General features: G+C 43.1%; 1 protein-coding gene across 1 annotated transcript in view; it reads right to left on the bottom strand.

The window, feature by feature from the left end:
• Positions 1-26,532, bottom strand: part of CDH23 (cadherin related 23) — a 495,748-nt gene that overhangs the window by 294,267 nt on the left and 174,949 nt on the right. The window contains exons 6-7 of the mRNA XM_029911383.1: positions 12,339-12,533; positions 9,384-9,512 (exon numbers count right to left, since the gene is read on the bottom strand). Coding sequence (XP_029767243.1) covers positions 9,384-9,512; positions 12,339-12,533 — 324 coding nt within the window. The remainder of the gene's footprint in view (positions 1-9,383; positions 9,513-12,338; positions 12,534-26,532) is intronic.

Genomic DNA, 26,532 nt, shown 5'->3' with positions numbered 1-26,532 from the left:
CCACCATACATCTCAACAATGGTCGATACACGGATTCTACCTGCCCATTTGATATTCAGCTCTGATTTCTTTTGGTTTTTGTCTTCAGTGTTCTTTGAATGAGGCTTTCTTGGCAACCAGAGATACTGATCAGGGCTGGCCAGCTACCTGATTGACTGGAAGAACTACAAAGAATTGTTACATTTTAATCGAAAGCTATAGACAGAATGAGGGTCAGAACAAAGCTCAGAACAGGAGTCTGTCTATGGATGGTTGCCTCTGCCAGACAGCCACTTACACAAGCTCCTTCAGGAAAGTCACATGACGAGTAGTCCCGTGAAAAGCCAAAAGCATGGACAAGCCCAAGAGCCCCAAGTAAACAGTAAATGGACAAAGACTGACCAAGGATTAGTTTTAGTTTTTGAACCAGAAATGTTATTCATGTAGGTGAACTCACTATCTGGCTTCTCTAGCTTTGGCTTCACTTATGAGGCTGCGGTGAGTCCATGCATGGGCACATCGTGCACGCACAACATAGTAATTAATATAGTGTGCACACATTTATGATTTTAAACTGCTCTGTTTTCATTGGTTTATTGAGAGCGGGAAAAGAGGCATTTATTTCACCCTGAGAGAAAATGTCAACAGTGGCATTTGCATGTCTAATGAGGAAGCGCGACACGCTAGCATTGGCTGCATTCCACCAATGTCACAATTCATCAGCTGAAGGCCGAACGTTGGAGCCCTAGAGTTTCCACCATTTATTTAACCAACCTTACTGTTTGGTTTTTTCTTTACAACTACAGCTTTTTTTATGAGCTGCACTGAATTTAAAAAATCGTGCCACTGTGCATGCATGACAATGTGTGCATGTAAGTGTGCATGCAGTGCATATATGTGCATATTTGGGTCCCTATTGGTATAATGATGTACCCCGATGTGGGGTGGCTAGGTGTATGCATACTTGCTCCTGTGTATGTGCTTGCATATATGTGTCTGTGCATGCCTGCCTAAGCATGTGCAAATATTTAAGCATGCAAAGATGCAATACCTGTCAGTGTCTGTGTGTGTGCACAAATCATACAAAGTACACAAGTCAAATAGAGGGGAACCTCATTGACAGTGCAGGAGATGGAAGTGATCCCATGACATCAAAATAATCTCATTTAGAAATTAAAAACAGCCTTGAGCTACCTTGGAGAAACCACCGAGAGAGCTTCTCCCACAGAAATTCAGACTTTCAGTCCCCCACTTTCAGAGCAGCAATCTTTCTGACTCCATGAAGCACAGAGGGACTAAGTGGAGAATAAATGGAACTGACGATAATAAAAGGGAAGTTCTTTGGGCCGTGTATATTTCTCTCCTCAACCTTCCATGGCATTTCAATAAACTCCAAGTAAATCTGCACTTTTATTTGATAGCATTAAGCATAACCCCCAGGTCACTGACCTTTGAGCAGCACTCAGCTGCTGGGATCCAGCAGCCACTAGAGAGCCTTTAAATCGCCAGGAGTAATTGTGATTTCCAAATCTGCAAGTACAACTAAAGATGGTATTTACAAGCAGCAGGGAAAGGGGAAACTGAGGCAGGTGGGAGCTGAGAGCTGGGATTTAGAGAGGAGAGAGAAAGAGAGCAAGACTTAAATGCACACAATTCAGTGCTCACTTCCTAAACATGGTACACTTCAATTTACTATTCCCACCGGAGAGGAGCCTCCAGTTGCTCAATGGCAAACTAAAGTGCTTCTCCATTCCAAAGACACTGGATGCAGCGCTGGCCTATCTGACAGTTCACTCATCGCCTGTCAAAAGAGAAGGAGCAGCTCAGAATGATAAGTGTCAGAAGCTGTGCCATACATTTCAAAGGGAAAGCAACAGCTGGGGGAGAGGGGCTAGTGATGGCACAGGAATAGTAATGGCCCTGTTTATTTTGGTGCAGGTTTATCTTACGAAAATCCACCATCTGTGGGTGCCAAGTGGGATGATCGTGGCCAGAGGCAGAAGCTAAGAGTACTGATGCTGCTGTCAGGGTTTACGGATTTTCTTTTTAGAAAAAGCCACCTGCAAGAGCCATGGGGTAACCCACAAGATAGATGGTATTTCACCATCTGGTCATGAGGATTAAAGGACTGGCAACACTGGAAACTAGGGCTTTGGCTGGCTCTGGAGGGTCTGACACAGGTTTTCATGGAGTTGTTTTTGCAACTGTGGGTCAACCCTCTCTACTTCTCCCCAGTCCTGTTTACAAGCCCCTCCTTGTGCCCTGCTGAAAAGGATTCACACTTTATCCATGGCAGTGAAACACACAGTACAGTGGATATGATGCCTCACCTCCACTGCTCAGACATCCATTTCCCGAAAGCACAGAAGAGACCGCAATTGCCACCTGCTACACTTCCCTTTATAGCCTATCAGACTGTGACTATCTTTCGTGCAGTCCTGTTTATATGATGCTCCCCTCACATGAATATGACGAGTGGAATGAAACTCCCGGGAGTTTGTAGGTCTCCCACTAATAACCTGATCCAAAACCCATCAAAGTCATGAAAGTCTTTCCACTGAATTCAAAGTATCAGGTCCTAAATGTCCATCTTCAATTAATTGCTTTGTGTGAAATGAAACATGACAATATAGTCATGACCTGCCCTCACCGCTGAGCACCTGGGTAACAGCCTCAAATGCAGAGCACTTATCCACTATCCCAGAGCAAATTGTGATCTGCGGAAAAGCACTTCTAGATCCAAGTAGCAGAGGGCTGGAAGGGAGCTGGATCTATGTGGCCCTAAGAAAGGCCTCTCTCTACATCCTATATTTTCTTTAGGCATCCTCATGTACCAGGCTTTTATTACATATTCTGATGTCCTGAAAAAGCCAAGAAATCCCTCCCCCCCAAAATTTGCCCTAATCCGTCCCATGTTTAGTTGGCGAATTTCAGGAATGATAGACATATCTGAAATCATGATAGCTAATTTCTGACGCTCCAATAGAAACTTGGCACCAACTTGGAGCAGGTTCTGTTTACACCTATGTTCTGCTGTGTCTCAGTGTACACGTAAGGGGAGCAGAAATGCAAATTGATGCAATTTCTCCATTTACTGCAAAGATCAAATGGGAAATAAAAAAATACTTCTGGAGCCCCATTCAGAAACATCCTCAGTATGTTAATAAATATAAAGGCAATCCATGGTAGCTGTACAGAGTGAAAGTGAAAGTCCTGACAGCTCCAACCTTGTTAGGTGCTCCCTCATATGAAGAAACTAAGTAATTGGTAAGTTTCCTCCTCGCTTACTCTGTCTCTCTCAACTCCTCTTGGATTGGCAGCTAGTTTCTTCCCTGGCTCTTCTTACAAGACACCCTAACTTTGTCTGTTGGATCATCACAAGATGAAAGCCTATTGTCCAGGAAACTCCAATACCAGGCAGGCAGTTACCTCCATCTCTAAACCAGAGGTAACTCTGCCACTGTCACCTGGGAGAAGTCCATGTTATTATATACTATATACTAGTGAGGGTCCCAAGCTGAATCAGGAAGTTCACGTCTACTGGTGGTAATGTATCTGTCAGGTAAACTGGTGGCTGCAGCTACTCCTAAAAGCTCCCAATATTCTTACAGGGATTAACAACTCATCTGACTGTCAAGGAGGGGTGAGGCCATAACGTAAGGCCCCAAAGTAGAGGGTGTAAAATGGGAAGCAGAGTGCTGGAATACAGAATAACCCACTCCCACATGGATGGAAGGAGAAGATTTAAAAAGCAATCATCTGAAACAGCCCCATGCTTAAAAAACAGAAAAAGGAGAATTTTACATTAGCCAAATAAAGTTTGAGGGGTTTGGGGGAGGGTAAATAAATCCTTTTTTAATAAAACCCTGAGCTTTTAATAAAGTGTTCACACGGATGGGCTGGAAATAGTCTAAGAAGGAATTAACGGAGAGCTATCGATACTCTGGAGTCAAGATGGTACTGCTTCTGTATTATTTCTTTAACTTACTGATGGGGGGGGTGGAGGGTTGGGAGTTTGGAGGTGACAAAGAATTAAAAGTATTTTAATTCTGTTTTAAGGCGGATAAATGCCATGCTGCAATAAGGAACACGTTATTCACTCACCTTGGAAAACCCAGTCAGGGACTAAAAATTACTGGGTCTCAGCATCTCTCATTGTTACACAGTTTCCTGTCTGGGATGCCAGTGTGGAATGCATTCGGGTGTGCCTCAGCTTACCTCTTGCTGGGTGGATTGTTCCCATGTCCCCTCTGGAAAAGAAGCTGATGGTTTCTTGATTTAAAGTTCTTGGACAAGAGTGAGCTGTGGTCTGAATACAAAACTAGGAGCCTGGAAGTCCTGGGTTATTGGACAGTGAGTCCTCTTTATGACTGGGGGTAAATCCATTTACCTATCTGTAAAATGGCCACATACTTACCAAATGATACAGGTTGTGAGGATTAACATCTGCAAAGCATTTTGAAGAAGAAAAGAACTCTATATCACACATGCTGAGCATTACTGTAACTGTATGTATTCTGTTTTGGTTTGTCCAGGAGCCAGGGGAAATTTGTACCATCCCCTTTGAGAATACACAGTGCATCAAGAAAGAATATGCAATGCCTAATGAGAAGACAAATGCTCTCTCCATCTTTACCTGCTAATGAATTCTAAGTGGAGGTGAGGGGAGGAGGAAATTTCTTTCTTCACAGTCTGAATAAGTATATGCAAAATGCTTTTGAATTCTAGTACAGTATCCCGAGCTCAGAAAAATAAGAACCACAGCAGCACTCTTCTCCTCTCTTCCTTCTTTTGTCACAGGATTAAGGACTTGAAAGGTGACCCTTAACCCCGTGTCAAGGCAGGAGGAGCCAGTGGGAGGGGGAGTGGATGCGCTTCAGAAAGCTGCCATGGCAGAATCTGAGGCAAAAAAAATCCTATTTCTCACTCTTTATTTCCAGTCAATTCTAGTCAAAGGGCTGATAGGGATCTGTTTTCAGTAATTTGCTGCAGTTTATCCACTCCTTTCACCTTCTATCGGCTCTTCACCGACAGGCTGGCTGACATGCTGTTGCTTGAGTGAGGAAATTAAAATTTGATGCAGTAATCCCAAATAAGAAGATTTTATTAGGTAACATATACACTTTAGATTAGTTACTCTTGCCTGATACGTAGATAGAGAAACACAGTTATGCTGTGCACCATAGATAAACAGAGAGAGACAGACAGAGCCAGAGAGGCTGGGGAAACTATCAGGAACCTTGTCCAAACCTTGTATGCACCCTTATGTCTACAATAGCAGAAACAGCTTGTGTATATATTAGCCCAATGTGCCTGAAGAGGGATGCATATATCAGGTCAGAGTGCACGGTACACAGACCACAGTGTCCGGGTCAAGTTGAAGCCCATTTTGTGGCAGAAGTGAAATAAGCCCAGATGTCTCATCAAAATCCCTAGTGGACTTCTTTTTTCACATAACAAAACCACCACACAGTTTGACCGTTTTTATTCGGCACATCCACAACTGAATACCCAGGGTGTTATAGGTCAGGACGGAGGTGCATTTGGGAGGCTTTCACAGTCCATGTACGCATCATAATAGGTTCTAGAGCAGCGGTTCTCACCTATTTACCACTGTGGGCCGCATCCAATACTACCTGTATTATGCTGAGGATGTCACATGGGCCACAGCTGTGTGCTGGTTGGGCCGTAGGTTGAGAACCACTGTTCTAGACACTATATTGGTGCCTGATTTCATGAGGTTCAAAAGTGACTAAGTAGAAGTAAAGAAGTAAGAAAGCTTATGCTCAAATAAATTTGTTAGTCTCTAAGGTGCCACAAGTACTCCTGTTCTTTTTAAGTAGAAGTAAGTGGCAAGCTACTGTACTGGTACTTTAAAAAAAAAATCACTTCACTGTTAATCTTGATCACTATTCTTGCAAGAGAAAATTCTAGTGGAACCTCTTACTACAGTTTTTCATGATTATATCAGAATTCACTTCACACTAGTCTCCTGTTCACATATGCATTGAGACTATTAGGTCACAAAATCTCCAAACCAGACCTACGGGCAGACAGCTTGGAGATCTGAAAGGAAAAGAAAAATAGTCACAGGTGGTGTAGATAACAACAGCACCAGGCTGGTGCTTTGATGAGCCATTTCTTGTCTTGCAAAAGTGGCATAGCCAAACTTCAGCATGTGCACAGAGATTTGTGTTCTTATGCTCTTTACAGACTTCAGAAGTTGTTCCCTGAAGGGAAAATACACCTGTCTTTACATTCCATCATTCAATCAAATACAGATCCTCTCTGAACTCCCATCTATTGCACACACCTATGTAATGGAGAAAGTGAAGGGGAAATCACTCAATACAAGCTGTACACTCACATATTTTCTATGGAGGATGAGGACATTTTGATGGATCAGAATTGTGTTTCCCCCAGTTTTACACTTGAATTCTATTTTATGCTTTTTCAGATGCAATAGAAGAACAAGAGAAATTAAATCTATAAACAAGCTGGAAATCTGATAGATTGTGGCTTAGTAGTTGTGGGTTGATTTCATATTTTACCTTAGACATGGATTTTATGGTTATTTTATCCAGGCTGAGTACTATACTTTCAGAAAGTAATTGATATGTACGTTAGTGTAAGTAACAACATGAAGGGACCATTTAGCTTCAGTCTTACTATACTGTCATTTAATTTAAGAGAGAGAGTCCTTTAATGGATACAAGGTCATTCCGTGAAGATGATCCAGTCTATAATCTTTGATGATAGTGGGGATTTTCATTTCATATCATTCTTTTTTTTGCTAACAACACTCTAAGTAGGAACTTTTCTTCTTCACTGTGTATACTGTCTAGTGCTGGGAAAATGCTTAATATAAACAGGACAGGATTTCATGTGAGTGTAATTCATGTAGCCATTTGTATCTATCAACTGCATCTCCCCTCTTGAATCACTTCTCAGCCTTTTGGCTCAGATCAAATGTAATAGAGCCCTGGGCACGTGGGACCCCCACAACGAGCGGGTGCTGAGAGTGTGCGGAGTAGGTTGGCACTACGCCCAGCTCAATGAGACAGTTCATGGTGTCCGACACCATCAGGTGGTCCAGAGACATCTACACGGAGCACATCACGGGACACCATCAGTACTAGGACGAGTAAACGAGACCGCCGGTCAGGGAAATGACCCACTTCCTTCCCTGATGAACCAAGGGACGCACCCTGCCTATGTACCTATTTGCTACACCAATACTGACTTGGACTCTAAATACATTCAATGGGTGGCGTACCCGAGATCACTTCTTCATTGATGCTTTAAAAACTCCCGCACCCCAATCTGGGTCTATGCTGGTTATGTGCTATGTATGTATCTTGTGCACCTTGTAACTGATACTTGTAATCTCTCATAACTCAAGCCTGACCCCAGATGTACAGTACCTTCCTTCTTAACTTTTGTAAACTTGATTTTAAACATTAGCTTTAATAAAAAAAATTCTATCAGTCAAATATCTAAAACATCTTCTATTAGGGAAAACTATATCCTACCCTTGCCCAGGAAGACAATCAATAATTTAATAGAGCTTTGCCATCACTAACATCTATGACCCTAGTAGTAGTATTCTGGCACATCACCCCGTCATATATTACGTATGTGTTCCTGCTTTTGATGTGTACATTCAATATTATTTACTGATTTCCTATATGCTGCCATTTATTGTTTGTGTGTGTAGGGGGGTTGGTTCTACCGTATACAAACAAGGACATTTTGGTTTTGAATTAATTGTAATTTCCTATTTTCTTTTTGGGGGGAGGGGGTTTGGGGGAGGCCATTTTGAAGAGGCTATTCCACTGTGTGATTTGTGCACGTAGGTCTCAGCCCCACTGATTTTGCAATGGTTTATTATTTAGAGTTGCCACCATATGTCCTAGTATTTCTAGGATTGTCCTATTTTCAAAGGAGTGATTTGAATCTCACAAGCACTGCTTATAAGATCCTCACAACATGGACTACATTCACCCAAACATGTACATTGCATTGCTATGTGCTGACATGACATCATAATGTCATCACATCTGCGTTTGTCCAATCAAACACACGCCTAAAAGATTTTCCACCTTCATATATTCATAAATCCCAAGGCCAGAACAGACCATTGCAATCAGTTAGTCTGACCTCCGATATAACACAGACCATAGACCTTCCCCAAAATAATTCCTACAGCAGATATTTTAGAAAAACATCCAATCTTGATTTAAAAATTGTCAGTGATGGAGAATCCACCACAACCTTAGGCAAATTGTTCCAACAGTTAATTACCCACACTGTTAAAAATTTACACCTTATTTCCAGTCTGATTTATAACTTTTTCTCTGTGCTTTTTCTGATGGCATTAGACAATCAGGGAATGCTAAAAATGTGTCAATCCTACATTTCCTGCCCAGTGTGCAGGACTACAAGGCCCATCCATACAGACTTTGAAATGTTCTAGTCAGTATGTAGTATTTTGGAAATTCCTCAGTATGAGCATACAATGAATGCAGAAGAAATTACTTGGCAGTAGGGGAGGATTGAGAACATATGTAGATGAATGTAGAGCTATGAAAGCGTGGCACATGTGACCCAAGCCTGAGTTAAGGAGAGTGGAGCCTGGCACTGGATGAACCTTCTCCAACATCACCAATCCACCTTAACGTCGATTTGCAGCCACTGCTCCTATGCCAGTAATGAGCCCTTATACAGCTTGGACATTACACTCCAATCCTGCACTACATTTATTCTAGTCCTTGGTCGTTCTCGAGCATGTTTATGTTAAATTGTGTAGCTGGATGAGATGAATGCATTAAACTGTGCCCCAATCAGGCATTTGAATGCAGGATTCCAGAAGTGGTATGTGAGTGCGTGGAAGTCTAGAGCATGATGATTTTAGGACAGAATGTCGTTTTCCAAGTGTAGAGAACGCATGCTCTATGGGTAAAATCTTAAAAGTTATTTTGGAATGTAAGTACCATTGACTCTCAATGGTATTTAGGGTACAGAGGTTTTTGAAAATGTTACCATATGTCAAGCTATCCTTCCCCAGAATGAGCAGATACCTTGCTACTGTCATAACACCTTTACCAAACCTCAGACCAAGGACTATCTGCCATTTCCCCTATTTTGTTCTGCAGAACAAAAACTATGCTATGGTGTTTGCATTTGAACATCACGAAGCTGCAATGAAGATAGTGTTCCTTCTCAACCCAGATTCAACACCGGAAAATTGGGACAGAAGAACCAAAGAAACCATCCTGAGAGGAGGAAACCACAGTACTTGACAGGAGAGGATTATCCATCCCCAGCATTATGATGTCTAGTGTTCTTTATCCCCTTAACCATACCTCCCTTCCCTTCTCACTGCAAGAACAAGAGGCCCTTACCGGAGGTGAGTTCTCATAGATGTTTGTGCTGTAAGGCAGGTTGATGAAGACTGGATCCATGTCTTGCACATCTGTGATGGTGATTGCCAGATTAGCCAAAGTGGACAGGGGCTTGCTTTTATCTTGGTCCTTGAAACCCGGAGAGGAAAAAATCATTTATGACAGGAAGAGAAATACTCAGAACAATAGTTCATCCCACACAATGGTCAAGTCTCTCAGATTTGCACTTACAGAATTCCTGCTATCTCACCCACCATCGGGTTGGGATCTATAAATACTCCAGGAAATCGCTTTTTCTTAAAACTATGTTGTGAAGTTACTGTCTGAAGTACGTATCTCTGAGCTGGAAAATAATATGTTTTTCTCCCCAAGATTTGCCCTTAACAATTTAGTAGACATCATGTATTTTTCACTGTGTTTTGACTCTGCTTTTTGTTTAACAAATATTTCAATCCATAGTTTGTTTTCTTACATTGAAATGTCTTAGTTTTAACTAAGGCTATATATTTTGTTAACTGCTGCTGCAGCGCCAGCCGGTGACTAACAAGGGCTCATAACACGGTCATTTATGTGGGCTCCATAAATAGCAACCATTGATTTTAATTTCTTCAATTGGAATAATGGGTTAAAAATAAATACAAAACATTTAGCCGTAGGACAACATACTCTCATGATATTAAAATCACTTGCAAGTAGGTTACATTTTTAGTTTAAAGAAGTCAAAAGTCACCCACTTCTATTATATTTATAAATGAGTTGGGCAAGATTAGTACAACTGCAGCTCTCTTTCTATGTAAGGCAAATTGCTTCCTGTGTTGTAGTGAGGTGAGTGCTTGGAACAAGTATGCAGGAGGTCCTATTATGAAAGCCTTTTAAAGCAACAGCCTTGGAACATTTCAAGCCAGGGGTCCGGAGGGTGATTGGGCTATTGTATGCTTTTCACTGCTGGAAGTCTGAGTTCAAACATGGCTTAGCTTGCAAGAGAAATAACCTCAATGGTCTCAAGATAGTGAAGTAGGCACCCTTACTACTGAGTCCTCTTACTGCCAACCAGGACTGCCGCAGTATGCACTCTATTACAGCCGCAGTGCCTGAAATGCCACTAATGTGAACTTCCTAACTACAGTGTCTTGTGAGCAATAGTTGGAATGACATCAATTTGAGCTTCCTCACAGCACTGCCCTGTATCAGGTGAGGTCTGCCGTAGTGGGAGGTCTCTTGCACCAGTCCCTCCACCATGGGAGACCCAATGCCATGCTTGCTCACGTAGCCCTTTGCCAGATAAAGTACTAACTCTGTGTTACATATTCTACCAAAGAGAATCAGCATGGATGACATATGAAGGGAGATAAATAAGTCTCTTGATACCCAACCATCAGGCACAGTGGTGAAAGGCAAACATTAGAGGTTACTGCACACTTCCACAAATGATTTTGAACAGCAGCTAGGACTGATTGCCAGGAGATTAATGTTAATTTAAACTGCATTCAACAACACAGCTTGCACATTACCCTCAATACACAGGCCTCAGTGTTTACGGCCTTGCTGGATGCTTGTTTCTGACTCACTCTTTTGCTACGCTGGCATTATCACTACTGGGCTTGAGGATTTTATTTTCTTCAGATAAAAACTTCAACTTTTTTGGTTTTGGTTTTAAGTCTGGTGAAGTTGGACTGATAATATGGCCTGGTGGCTAACAGTCCCAGTTTAGCTGAAATGGTCCCGGGTATTGTCCTGGGGAACTGGTCAATGTCTCTTCAGCCCCTTCCCCTCCAAGGAAACTAGCTCCTGCACATAACTATCCAGCAGCTAGGGGGGGAGAGGGGGCTGATGGCTCTCAGACACCCAGCTTATTAGATGAATTGCTCTTGGCAAAAAAACCTCTCTGCCCCACATAGCTGCAAACTACCCTGCTTCTCCTTCCTAGGGCCTCTTCCTATGCTTGCTGCCTTCACTCCAGGGCTCAAACGTCTTCTCCTTTGGGACAAGGTACCCACAGCCCTGCTTTCTCAGATAGTGCTGTAGTCCTCACTAACATCCCTAGCTCTCCCTCATCAGGGTCATGTTCTGCTCCAGTAAGCCTCCCCCTCCACTCATCTCCAGACTGTAGGCTTCCTGCACTGAGCTCCACACAGTCTCTTTACCTGAGTATTATAGTCATCTGACTAAAACACCTGGTCCCCATTCCCAGCTGCACCACTGATCCTCTCATGGAACACCTTTCTTTAAAGGGTCATGCTGGTCCTTTGTTGGCTGGTCTGGGCCCAACTGCCCTTAAAGGGTATGTCTACACTACAATTAAAAAACCATGGCTGGCTCATGCCAACTGACTCGGGCAAATGGGCTGTTTAATTGCGGCGTAGACATTCGGGCTCAGGCTGGAGCCCAAGCTCTGGGACCCTCCCTCCTTGCAGGGTCCCAGAGCCCGGGCTCCAGCCCGCACCTGAACATTCGCACCGCAATTAAACAGCCACTTGGCCCGAGTCCCACAGCATTGGCCAACCATGAGCATCTAACTGCACTGTAGACATACCCAAAGGGGACAGACCATCTTGATACAGGGTTTCCTGGATTAAGGGAGTTATCTAAATGCAGGCAAAAGATTCTGAAAGGCACAATTTGGAGATTCAAGTCCCTACACGAGTTGGAAGCCACTAGTCAATTTGTAAAATAATGAATTTATAAGCATAAAATATTTGAAAGAAATGTATCCTTTTAGTGTCATGTACACACTTAAAATATTGGAGGCACTTGGCAGTCAATCCCATGCCTATGTGGCCACCTAAAATATTCTACAATAGAATTTTACTGTTGCAATCCACAGGAAACTAGGATTCCAAAGGGAAAGTAGAATGAGGGGAGATAAAACAAGGCAATAATAGATTCTTTCCACTGCAGCTGAAGAGTCTTAAATGCCAAGCAAAAGAATTAAATGAAGCAGATGGCCTGACTCACCGTTGCATTGACCTGGAGCTGGTAGGCCTGAGTGATTTCATAATCCAGCCCTCGTATTACCGACACAATGCCGCGGCCACTGTCAATGGCAAAGAAGCTGGATGGAGGCTGAAAGGAGTAAAGCACACTGCCTCCTGCCCCCTGGTCTGGGTCTGTGGCATTCACTATGAAAATTGGAGTTCCCACTGGTGTGTTCTGGAAATAAAGAAGTGAATACAATAAACAAGCTCTCTGTGTTTTTAGGATGCTTATATGGTATACAGTTGCTTACTTTTATTACAGCATTGCTATAGCTGTAATAGTTCAAATATAGTTATAATAATAATTATACAGTTGTGGTCGAGAAGACAATTTCATTCTAACCACCTATTTTCAGACACTTACGACTTTCCAGAAAAATCAGTCTTTTAGCTGAAACTTCTCTTGTTTGTTCTCAGACCCACATTTATTTCAACATTAAATCACTCCCTTTTTCACCTCCGGCATTTTAAAAAAAGCAAAAATAATTGCATTAAATGTAACACTATGGTTGGAATTTTACATGAAATTCAGAGTTATAGTTCCCACAGCAACTGAAACCTGGCCAGATTACATATGTATTAAAGTCTAAATTTTTATAAATGAATAACTAATCTGCATATACACAGCTAAGCATACAAAATCAGCAACTACAAATACAGTTTGGCATTTCCTATTGTTAATTAGCGGTAGGAGCACAATTATCCATTTTGGGCAGAACTACTGCATTTTGTACACATGCAACTTAGATACACATTCTTGAAAGTGGATCTTTAAAGGCAGAAAAGTTATACAATATGCAGCAATCAAAAATGCTATATATGTGCAAGAGGGCTAATTTAAAGCTACTTTGAGACCACAGCATCCACGTGAGGTAGGCACGTATACTTATACAGCATTCCTAACTGTGTTAAGAAATGAACAATGGGCAGGATTAACATTGCTCTAACACTTGAAAGGGGACAGCAAAGGTCATAACATAAACAGGCTTATTAGTGGCTGATTATGCCCAGCTTGGATAATACAAATTACTTCTTCGAAACCCTTCTAAAGGCTCCCTATTTTACTGGTTACCTCACTTACATGAAATCATTCCTCCTCCATCCAAATGGAGGTACTGCAAAGTACAAATGACTGCAGATTCTGGGGTTTAATTCTGAACCCGAGTTGATACTGGTCCTTTGTTCAGGTGCAGACTTGCCAGAGCTTTGTAACAAACCTACCCATTGTCACGTTCCATGTCAAATCTCCTCCTCCAGCCAAGGTTTATGTTCACAAACCACCCAATGAATCAGAGCCAAGTTTGCAGCGACCCTGGTCAGAGTCATATGTTTTGACTGAAAACATGAGAAATTTTCACATACCAGATTGCACATACCAGTAATTCTGATTTGCCCTAAATCAGGCAAAACTCAGAGGTTCAGCTGAACTTTACTTTAGTTCTTGGGTGGGTTCAAAACAACAACTCAGAAAAAAGAATTTAGGCACATGAATTCATACCCCTCAAAACCCACAAAGTTTCATATGGACCTGGTCAGTTGAGAGTGGTAATTTAGGACACCACCTGTAACTTACATTTGGGACTGTGGGCTTTTGTGATATGAACAAGAAACACAATGTCAGTTAGCAAGGTGCTAACACAAATACACCATATCTGCTTTTTTCGGAGGGTCAGGAGGATAGGCACAGAAGGGTAATACAACATTACAGTAAGTGTCTTGACACATTAACTTGCCCCAGGCTCAAACAAAAGGCTAGAGTTTTCTGCTACAGTCTCACTTCTCTGAAGTGTGAAGAGTTGCAGATAGATTTTTTTCTTGCTTTTAATTTCTTTACTAAATATCAAAATACTGAACCATCCATTTTCTGGGACCATCCAGGATTTGTGAAGGGAATCCTGGCTGACTGAATGGTCTTTCATCATAACTGCAATATGAATCAGCCAGATCAACTAGCTTCCTTTGGCCAGAGACCCATCCATCAACATGAATTTTTGGCCCAGCTATGTCTGGAAAGTGTTGTGCCTCTGGAATATATGCTCTGTATCATGGTCCCAAGCACTCTGGGATTTGCAGCCTTCCAGACTCCTTTCTGTACCATACTGGGTTGCTACCTTTCTAATGGCTGGTAAGGAGACCCCCAAGGCCCCACCCCAGTCTGTCTCTTCTCCACAAGACCCTGCCCCTGCTCCGCCTCTTCCCCCCAAGGCCCTGCCTCTGTCGCTCGCAAGGTCTTCACCAGCACAGCTGAGGCCACTATTTGCTGCGTGAGCAGTCTGGCCCCGGAGGTGGCGGCTGCTGCTCTGCCTCCTTCCTTCCGCTTAGGGTTGCCACCTTTTCCATGGATCAAAAAAAACCAGACATCAGGACTTGTCAGATGGCACCCATACACACATGACGAAACCCAAACCCTCTGGGTGGCAACCCTAGTACCAGAATGTGCAGCAACTCAGTGAGGAGATCCCATGTCAGCCCCCAACACTGGCACACCTAGGCCCCAGATTGATCCCTGAAGGCAGGAATGAGAGTTGCAGAGTAAGAGAAGGAGAAATTGCTGAGTGCAGAGACTGGGAAATGGGTGGGAAGTGATGATTATTAAGCAGGCACCTCTCACTCACCATCATAACAAGAGCCTCCATTCCGACCCCTCACCAAAACCCTGCTGAACCACCCCCTCTGACAGGGGGAGTCACAGTGCCCCCAATTTCTATTTTGGGAATCTAGTCCCCTTAAATTAGTACCACATGGGAGTCTAGCAGTGTGAGCTGCCTGCTCAAAAATGCCTAACCACCGTCACCTGGGATTCCATCAGTTCAATAGTCACATCTGCATCAGCTACGACTCTAGTATTATAAGCTTCCCAAGAACAGTGTCCTTACCAGTGTCATTTATAATTCTCATATTACGAGCTTCCAAACGGCAGCACTCCGATACACTAACCCACCGCCTGCCCTTCCCCTTAACAGGATCCTTTCAAAGCCAGCTACCCTGACAATGCAGTATGCTACTGTCAGAGAGCGCCTTACAGGCTCCTTCTTTAATTCCTTCTGGTGCGCTGCACAGTATCAGCATTAAGACTCAAACCATTACAAATTAACTATTAATGGGAAAAAAGGAGTCTAAATGCAGGCCTGCTCTAATGAGGTCTGGGGGTATTGTCCCTGGGAATAATAATATTCATAAGGATAAAGCTAGCTTTGATGAATACATTTCCTCCTCTTTTTAAGTGTCTCCAGTCACTAGTTTTAACATGCAAATCTGCTCTGGTCACCAACAATTATCGGGCTGCACGGCTGGCTGCGAAAAAGGAGAGTTTGATTTAGCCGGTATTGTATGTCATACAATAGCCAAAAACAGGCTTTGAAGGGAATTCATTCTCTAGCCCCCAAGGCAGCACAGTTGCTCCAAAAGAGAAGCCACACTGAGGATTTGGGGTTACGGGTGTGATAAGTTTTGGTTTTGTCAACTAAGGCACCAGCAGACATGAAAAGGAGTTTGGAATCAAGACAGCTATGAAGCCTGGATTCTGATTGGGGATAAAATCAGTTATTCTCCTATCTCAGAAATTCGCTGGCCATCTCTCCCTCTTGTACTTGGTCTGTATAGAAAGTTACACTTGAACAGGGCTTCAGAGTTTGTATTTTTATTTTATGTTACCCACAAGGAAGGGGGCCCTGTGCATCTGTGCTAAAGCTATAAATACCTCAAGGAGACATGCAGCTACAGGTAGGAGAGAGGTAAACTGTGCTGGTGAAGTTTTAAGAAGTGAGATATATGACTAAAAGACAAGCAGAATAGAAGAGTTGCATCCTGAAACAGACCAACAATGCTGCTTATTCGGTTTATCTAACTTGCTTCAAGTTGCATTGACATTTATCATCATCACCACATTACAATGCAATGGTGGTGTCAAAATATCCCATTGCACAAACCACCACCACATGATGACTAGAGCTTTGAAAACAACATATTTTTCATTCGCTGGCCACTCCAAATTGGGAGAAAATTGTTTCGGGTCAGTCAGAAACAAAAGTTTTTCAAATTTTTTGAAGAACCAAAAAGTGACCCACAATTTTTTTTTAAACAAAAAAGCTTCAAATTTAAAAAAAATTATATTGAAGTAATTTTTGTCACAAAAAGTTGTTTCAGTCTGAAATGTTTTGTTTAAAAAATGCTGAAGCAAAACATCTTGGGCTTGTTTGGGTTTTTTTTTTTTTTTTTGAATTTTTGAATTTGTGTATCACTGAAACAATTCTCTGAATTCAACATGAATTTATGAAATGTTTTGAACAACCTAGTGGACCAATTTTGCCCAGCTCTAATCATGACCTCACATCACAATGTCATTCATTATGCAGGCTCCCCAAGTTATTTCAGGTGCCTTTATTGTTCAAACTAGGCAGCAGGAAGGATGCGGGATTGTGAAGCCAAAAGGTTGATAATGCTGCAGAAAGTGTGATGGGCATCAAACCTCTACAAATCTAACTGTCCTGTTGCTAAGGTACAGCCACTCTCCTTGGTATACAACCTGTGTTAGCTTTACTATTCAGCATCTGTTCCCTTCATGGGCAGAAACGAAAGCTACAGTACAAGTGTAGAACCTCAGCAATTCACACTACTGACTGGAGACACAATGCAAATCAATGAATTTTATGAAAGAATAAGAGCAAATCCTTAAAATGTCAAGGATGCAGCATCAGAAAATAAGCTGTGCTTGACATTTTTAACGCCATTTTAACCATTGATTACACACCAAAGCACAGGCTAATAAAAACAGGCTTGCTGCAGTGTATTTGGTTAAGCAACAAAGTGTTAGTAGCACGAAACCTGAGTACTAAGGTGCTGGCTGTGCTATTAAATCTTTGCTAAGATGTAGACAGAGACAGTCACATATTTGATGTAAGTGGTAGAGGTGTGCATAGGTTTTATGATATAGGTAAAATCCTGCTTCCTCCTCTGAACACGTTGATTGGCCCAAAGTTCAGGAGAAGCGTTAAAGGGCAGATTTTGAAAAATTTTCTTCGGGCACTCTGTGCCCCTGCCAACCATAGAACTGTGCACCACACCAACACAGAGAGGTTTATTGGGAGCAAGGTAGGGGCAACAGAATGGCCAATAGGTCCACGACCACATGGACCAACTGACCCAAACACCCTATGGAAAGGGGAACATATGAGCCACTGCTACTACTTCTGTTGAGATTGTAGAGAAATTATGGAGCATCTCCATTAAGATTCCATGGCCATGAGTCTCAGGGATAATTCCATCAAACCATGCTTTGCTGAGAACGCCTGCCCTAAGCCTATTTACTCAGGCTTGCATGCAGGTCAAGGATTTGGACCTATACCAATAAATGTTCCTGGAAAAGTCTCTTTTCATATTAGAGCATGTTGAAGTGAGCAGTTCTGGTGAGACCAAAACAGTTAGGAGGCACAGACTGAGAACATGACGACACTCCACTAAGGGTACGTCTATACTTACCGGCGGTAAGCAATCGATCTTCTGGGATCGATTTATCGCGTCTTGTCTAGACGCGATAAATCGATCCCGGAAGTGCTCGCCGACGCCGGTACTCCTGCTCCGCGAGAGGAGTACGCGGAGTCGACGGGGGAGCCTGCCTGCCGCATCTGGACCCGTGGTAAGTTCGAACTAAGGTACTTCGACTTCAGCTACGTTATTAACGTAGCTGAAGTTGCGTATCTTAGTTCGAAGTGGGGGGTTAGTGTGGACCAGGCCTAGGAAAGGAGATGTTGTCTGCAGCATTTATGCCTGTGCTAGAATAGATCCAGATCTTAGAGGAATGTCCATTAGTATTTCTTAAAATAAACAAAACACGTTAAAAATCCTCTTCCATTCCCTCCCAAGAGTGACAAAGGAATAGGTCACTGGAATATTCCACAGCAAGAGATGGCATCTTATGTCTACAAAGAGGCATCACAATGTTTAAACAATGGTGTGATGCATTTGGGTAAACATTCTGGAGTGATTTAGTATTTTTTCATAACTAGCTGGCTGAAGGCACAAATCATGAGTGTGTGTAATCAGTAAATCACCCCCAAGATGAGTCATGTTTCTACATTTGAGTGCCTGCCCCATTACAAAACACTTACATGTTTCCCTTGTAACTTTCTGCTTCCTCAGCACTGATTTAAGAGTTGTTTATCTCAAGTCAAAGTAAATGCAAAAAAATCAAATGCATTCCAAAAAGAATTGAATCACTGACCAAGTCTAGACCCTACAGATGCTCACTGAAAACAGATGCAATATTTGCCTGCTTCACAAAATTTTTAAAAAGTTTTTCACTCAGTCCATCACTCAGAACTGAACCTTAAAATTATTACCAAATAGAATTGGTGGGAAGCATATGCATCGTCATTAAATCCATGTACCATTCCCCTAGATGCTGGATAGAAATAAATATGCAAACCAATTCCTCCGGGCAATTAAGAGGTGTAAATGGGAATGTATCCTATGTTTGACCCTCCTCAACATATACATCAATACCCTAACTCAGGACTTCCACTAAACAACCTGGAGATAAAATGCCTCCTCTATGCTGGTGACCTGGTCATTGCTGAACTGAGTCATTGCAAGGGGTCGCTGAGTGCTGTGGTATACCAGTGCCTAGATGTCTGGCAGAGGTGTGTGTACTGAACACCTAGAAGTAAGTGCAGTCGGCACATCTAACATTCCGCTCTAGCCCTCCCATAAACACTTAGTCTGGTGAATAACAAAGGGTTGTTTTATTAGGGCTGTCAGAAAAACACTGCAACAACCCTGAGCACAATGACTTTAAGTTACAAGCAAAAGATGAACCAACAGCTTCAAACTGAGCCCCTCAGGGCAGTCTCTCTGCCCTAATGCCAGGGATGCTCCATCCTGGAGGCAATCAGACACTGGCTTGTCGATCCCTGGCCAGAGTTCAGTTATTTTGTCCATATTGTTTGGAACAGTCTGCACAACCCTCATTTGTAGGCTATTTCTGAGGATCCACCTGCTATGGCTACAGCTGCCTTCCTTGCCAGTAAAAGCTGCTTCCCAGAGCAGCTGTCAGCCTTTCAATCCCAGATCCCAAGCTGCCTGGCCTTCTCTCCACAGCCAGCTCCCAGACCCTTGCCTCAAGGAGCAGCAGCTCTTGTTCCCACTCAGCCTCCAGCAACCTCCTGAGCCAGAGCTCCCCTGACCTCTAGTGGTACTTCCCTCTTCTGTGCTCTGGAGGTCATGGAGTCCTTTACTGGCTGGATCTTGCACTGGAGGTTAATACTGTGCCTAGTAATGAGTCAGCAGGTTCTTTGCAATATTTTCACATACATAAGATAGTCACCAAAGAAACATACACCTGCTAGGACCATATTGCAGTACATGGCCCCCTACAGGACAGCCTGGAAAGAACAAAAATCACAGTATTGCAGAAAAAGCCCCCAAATCGCCACCACAAACTCAAAATTTAGTACAAAGCCCAAAGTTGAACACACCTATATTGAACATGCCCAAGCCTTAGAATAAATACATCCACAGCTTCAGAATGGCTAGAAAACACTACAAGAAAGAGCTATGTGGGCCACTAGAAGATAGTCTTCCACTGAACCTATGGCTAGAACTATTCTGCTGTATATTTCAAGTGCTTTTATTACATGGGAGTAAAATCTGGGATCCAATTGTAATGGACAATTACACCAGTTAGGACAAATTCCCAGCAGAAAGCCTATACATATAGTATTTATACAACTGTGTGTATACAGGAACTGCAGCAACAATGGCTGCAGAGCCAAACTGGGTTCATTCCCCATCTTAATCAACACAAAGAAAAGAATACTGAACTTCCGGTGTCATCTCAACCAAAGCAGCAAAACACTCCACAGCAGAGCACCGAAGGATCAAAAACTAAATACAGATCAAAGCATGCTCCATTTGTTTGTCATCAACAACTAACCTCCCAGGCAGCAGAGCACACAATCCACTCCACACTGAAAAATAATCAAGAGACTAGAACCACACTGAAATGCATGAATATATGAGTCACTGGGAAGGCCAATCAAAAACAACAAGCTACACTACTACAGATCTCTGAACAGAACTATTAAACTAGCAGCCTACCTCATCGCAGTGAAATATGCAAAGCAAGGACAGACTCTTATCAAACACAGCATCAGTGACCATAAACTAGAGCTGGAACCAGGGAGACATACATAAACAGTCCAAACCCAGAGAAGAGTGGCGGAGCAATCAGTTTGACTCAGGAGAGATTGGGAGAGACAGACACTTTCCATTCCAACACAACAGGGGTACATTGCAAATACAAGGAAAAGATATTTCTTTAAATGATCAGAAATAAGAGTTTATCAAGAAGCTATAAGGAAGAGCTGTGTCTAGCCGTGAGGGAAAGGGGAGGCCCAGCAGAGATGGCATTATGCTATGTACCAGGAATGGACCACAAAGACAAATGGACACAGGAGATCAAATCCCAAACACAGTGTGAAGCCCCAAGCAGACTGTACCTTCCTCTGGCGGAGCACAGGGTGAGGGTTTGTCTCTTACACTTCAGCAATACTGATATAGCTTGTGCTGCCAATAAAGTTTTAATGAACTGAATTGACATACTAAAGCCCCATTTTACAATTGAGGAAACAGACAGCGCGTAGGTGACTTGCTCAAGCTCAGATATATAAAATGAAATCCTGTTGGACCCACTCCCATTGACTTTAATTGGGGCAGAATTTCACCCCTTAAGTACGTCTATATCTTGAATGAGCAAATCAAATTTTGTAAGGCATACAGGCACACAGGTATGTTAATAACTGGGATATGAAAACCCTATACAATATCCTAAACAAAAGGCACCTGCAAACTGACATTCCATGAAGGTGCTACATATAAAGACCTTTTTAAAATATTTATGATATGCTCAGGAGACACAACTACAGTATTTAATATCTTATTATAAAGCCTCCTATAAAAATGCATTAGTAATCAATATTTGACAGAAGATATTCTGACAAGGTGTAACAATATATAGCAGATTATTACGTAGACAAAAGGTATCCTTTCAACATGCATGTGCCATAATACCAGATAGATTACATAATTCAGATTTAATAGATTAGACAGATAGATATTGTAAAGATTCCCCTGAATGTTTTATCCATCATTTCTTACTCTAAACATACCTTGATGATCTCTGAGCTGCCCAGAGCAAATTCAAGTGGTTTGCATTCTGAGATACCAGCTACATTGAGCCTGCAGATGAACTGGAGGTGATGAGTATGTGGATAGATCATATAAGGATTTTCTTGAAATTCCTGTGCCTATGCAGTGTAACGCGACACGCCATGACTGGAGTGGCCCAAGAACGTTGTGAAATGATGCACAGTGAACTACTTAGAAGCACAGATAAGTTGAAAGTTGACTCATCTCTCAAAGGCTAATCATAGATCCTGTTACAATGCAACAAAAGCTGAGATACGCATTGAGTTAGCAGATATTGAGTTACAATATTCACAGCCTCTGACTGAATAGATACCAGGATATAGCTTTGTACAATATGCACAGCCTTCAAAATAAGCTAGAGGAAGAGCTGGAGTTCCTGGAATTGATTCTTGTTCTACATGCACCATCCTATCACCAGTCAGAGCTTTCTTCAGTACACACCTCTGATCCATGTTGTGCTTTATTGTATCTGTAGATCATTCCAAGTGGACATCTTTGCTGACAGCCAACTGCACAGTGATCTGGCAAATCTGGAGAAGCCAGTAATGTGACATTTTGATTTATCCAGGACAGCCCTAGCATCATGTGTCCCACAAGAACATGGATCAGGACACAGAAAATTCACTTTTCAGAAAAGGAGAGGGAAAGCAGGAAGGGGCGGGGGGGGGGGGGGGAGGGGGGAGGAATCCAGTTTAGCTCTGCCATGTAAATAATCAGAAGGGATGGACTCTACCAATCCAGAAATCAGGTATAACCACCTTCTAAAAACAACAGCCCAGAAAATGGAATACTCTAAAATGGACACCAAAATATGCCAATAATTCTTCAAAGAGGAAACTCCAAATACAAGGAAAATTCAGAGGTCAGTTCTCCCAATGCATCAGTTAGTCTGTTGAGCTTACTTCTTACTCAGTCTAAATACAATTAATTTGGGTCTTTTTCAAGGAATAGTTCCATTTACATTTCTCTATGGACTTGTTTCTCTGCTCCACAACAGACTGTGTGTGACACCTTGGGCAAGTCACATAGCTTCTCTGTGCCTCAGTTCCCCATCTGTAAAATAAGGATAAAAGTGAGGATCTACATAATAAGATTTCAGGATTGTCACTCTGAAGCCTGAATGCCTGTAGAGTCAGTGCAAAGTGATGGAAACATCTACAAGCATGATTGAGAACTTTTGTTGTTCAATATATCACCAGGTTCAGTCATCGCTGGGATTCGTAGTCTGTCACTGTCTGATTTTAAGTTCTCAGCCGTTTTGACTTTACAAATTACACACATGCAACAGCAAATGCCATGACAAGAATCCTAGACATTGTGATATCAGAGGTAACTCAACCAGTCACCACCCTTACTCTGCAACTAATTTACATGCAATCATTTCATTGGTTGCATAAGGGAGACTGCACAGATCGTGGATTACTTGGCCCAACTGCCACAGTTCTTCAAAACCATCCACACAACAACACAGTCAGCACATACAATAACCCCAAACACACACCACTCCCCTCATTGCAGCACACACCCCTCATTCACCACCCAAACCTATCAACACAAATCTCCCAGCACAACGACCCACACGCAAATCAACACAACCACTCCCAACAACAGAATCAGTGCATGCAATAACCCCAAACATCACTCTGAAGACTATAATGTTAGAGTCAGTGTGAAGCAGTGAAGCATGGTTGAGGGCTCTTTTTTGTTCAGAATATCAACAGGTTCAATCATCACTAGGATTTGCAGTCTGTTACTGTCCAATTTTTAAGTTCTCAGCCATTTTCAGTTTGTTTGTTTTTTAATACACACATGACTTTAAAAATTATATGCATGTAACAACACAGGCTTTCAGACTGTGCGGTGCTCAGGTGTTCTGGTAATGGGGATACCATTCCTAAGATACCTTGTCTCCTTTAGTGCTGAAGCTGAATTCTTCTGTTATGAAAACCTGAAACAAACTAAATGCATGAGGAATCAGAATTTCCTTCCTGACATTCCGTCACCCCCAGTTCTGAACATTCCCTATGCTGTGTATTCTGACAACAGGTAGGTACTGGGTTAAATCAAGAGACCCTTTCACAATATGGCATCAAGAGCCCTTCACAAGGCCCAAGACATTCTCAGGGGCAAAGCTCCAATTCTCTATAAAAACCTAAGGTAGATAGAGAGGTACAAGGGAAGCCCAGCTAAATGAATAAACATGTTAAAGGAATAGATTCACACTATGCTTTTAAGAGCTTTCCACCTTATCAAAACCATTTCACGGGCCACAAGCCACGAACACCTAGAACATGACTTGATCCAACCCAGACTCGTCCAACTGGCCTATTGCCAATTGCCCATCTATGTGAAGAGGAGAGAAAGAGAGAGTTGATTCTTAGGTGGGGGAAGAGAAGGTAGACTTTGAAAAGTAGATTTCCCAGTTGCCCCCTTCATTATATGAATCAGATTTTGCTTTAAATTAATTCTTGCAAATTTTGGCCAGCCACTTGAAAACCCTTGAGGGCATTCTAGCTCTGGGTAGAGAAAGAGCTTTGGAACTACCAAACCCACAATCCTGTGAAACATGCAAATGCGCACACACAAAATAATTTTTCAATGCAAATACTGTGTTCATGAAGATGAGGAACAGGCAGTTCTGATTTGAAGTAAGTAGAATGCCAGGAAACTATTCTGCAAATTCTTCCACACAGCTCTGCTAATGCTCCAGAATCCTGATCTCAAAGACCCCATTGCTGTTTGAGTCATGTGCCCCACACAGCTCTGCCATTGTACCACAATCCTGCACTTCAGCACTCTATATTGCACAGGGCTTAAATTCTCATATAGTTTTTCCTGGAGTTCCCCTCCTCACCCCATTCGGTGCTCTGGGCTTCAGCTATGGGGTGGGGGGTTTCAGGGCTCCAGTCTCGCAGGAGGCGCCAGGGCTCAGGGCTTCTGCCCCATGGGTTTAAAAATATTTATCGGCGCTCTGGTATTGCACTATTCCAATCCTGGACATTTCCTGAACGAGAATGCCCTATTGTGCCTCACAGTGTTGGGGTTTTGACATAATGGCAGGTATCTACTTGTGCCTTGTTGACTAAGAAAACCAAATTTGTCGCCACCAGGTCTGCAAAGACTTAAGGCCAGGCATCAACCCTGCCCCACTGAGCCCGAAAGGCAGACCCATATTTTGAAGAGGCATAATTGTGCCTCACCTAGTTCCTAAGCAGTATGAGACGCAGGTTCATGTAGCAGCTGAAAGGGAGAAGATACTTAATGCCATGTATACACTGCCTGGGGAGGAGTGGGAGTTCTGTTCAGGATTAGTCTTCTACTCAGACATTCCATTCCCTTGTGGAGACGTCTGCAGCTGTGGTCTGGGATTTCATTGCTAGCACAACTGTGGGTCATGTCCGTGACTCCTCTGGAGCTTGATGAATGGAATGAGGACCTGCATGTGTACCGGGTTGAAAAATGAATGACAAGGTCACTGGCCAGCTGCCTGACTGGGTAAGAGAATGGGCATCTTCCTGTGGTAGAGTCACTGCAGGTGTTTTATTCAGCCTACCATGCCAGCAGGAATTGGATCCAGTAAAATGTGGCTTGCCTCACCCACCAGCAACAAGAGGAACTCACAGGACCACCATATGACTGCCCAGGGCAAAGTCACCCAACCATGGAGGATCAGAAGCTGGCAAAAATGATTAGGATGCGAATGCACACTCACTGTACCAATGCAAATAATGTGTAAAAACAGCAGGCAATCTGGCCAAACAGCTGCCTGAAGGTCAATGAAATTAGAGAAAGTAATAGAAACAGACTGATGGGTGCACACTGACGGGCATTGGGGTTAGGACAACAGGTAGCTTACGAAGCAGGCTTCTGCCCAGCTGAGGCTTTCAGCCAGACAGGTTCCACCATATACTGGATTCCTCTCCCCTCCCAGAGCAATCCCACATATCAGGTGGATAGCTGATCACTCCTCTGATTCAAAACACTCGCCAGGGTCTGTCTCTCCTATAAAGGATCACAAATTTCACACGTATTAATAGTGTATTTCTAAAATAAAAGGGGATTTGCTTCCCTTCCCTATGTCTCTTGGTCCTACTATCCCTTTTCACGCCTTTCTTTTTCTTACCACACTCCCATGGAGCAGAGAGGATGGAGGAGGCATAGAACATTTTTAAAGACTCCTTAGGCCTCCCAGTGCTCAACTGGAGGGCTTTCTTGTCGAGTCTGTCTCATCTCAGATCACAAGGTAGGAGGGAGCCTTTTAACCACAGGCCATGTTCCTAGAAGGCACAGTATGAGGTGCAATAGATAACCGAATTCAACTGCTCTGCTATGACCTGGTACTCCACTCCTGCTGCATCATCAACAGAATCCTGCCTACCCACCCCCAGTCATGCCAGACAGAAATTTAAGATGACTAGCTAGAGTGGGGAGGGGGAGAGAGAGAGAGAGAGAGAAAGAAAGAGCGGGCAAGGAAAAAAACCAAAGGAAGCAAAGGTGGGGGAAACAAAGAGAAAATGAGAGAGGGAGGAAGAGGGATTATTAGTTTATTTCTTAAGAGCTCCATGATGCAAGGCATATGCCCCCGGCTGACTGGTGAGATGTTAGAATCCACCCCAGCTCCCAGATTTGCAGTTTTCGTTCATTCTATGTCTCCAATTCCCCTGGTCCTGGAGGGCTTAGCAAACAAAAGCAGAGGGAGAGCCTTATTGTGAATCTGAATCACCTCTACCCTGAGATCCCTCTCTCTAAACTCCACAGACATAGGGTTACCATATGTCCGGATTTTCCCGGACATGTCCGGCTTTTTGGGACTCAAATCCCCGTCCGGGGGGAAATCCCAAAAAGCCGGACATGTCCAGCAAAATCCAGCGCCGCTGGTGCTGGGGGGCCGGGGGGTGCGCCGGTCCGCCGGCGGTGCTGGGTGGCCGGGGGGTGCGCCGGGCCACCGGGGGCCGGCGGTGCTGGGCGGC

Source organism: Terrapene carolina, unplaced genomic scaffold (genome assembly GCF_002925995.2).
Source record: "Terrapene carolina triunguis isolate 2854851 unplaced genomic scaffold, T_m_triunguis-2.0 Scaffold95, whole genome shotgun sequence".
NCBI classification, from domain to species: domain Eukaryota; kingdom Metazoa; phylum Chordata; order Testudines; family Emydidae; genus Terrapene; species Terrapene triunguis.
The sequence above is the reverse complement of the archived record's forward strand: the minus strand, read 5'-3'. Positions and strand labels throughout refer to the sequence as shown.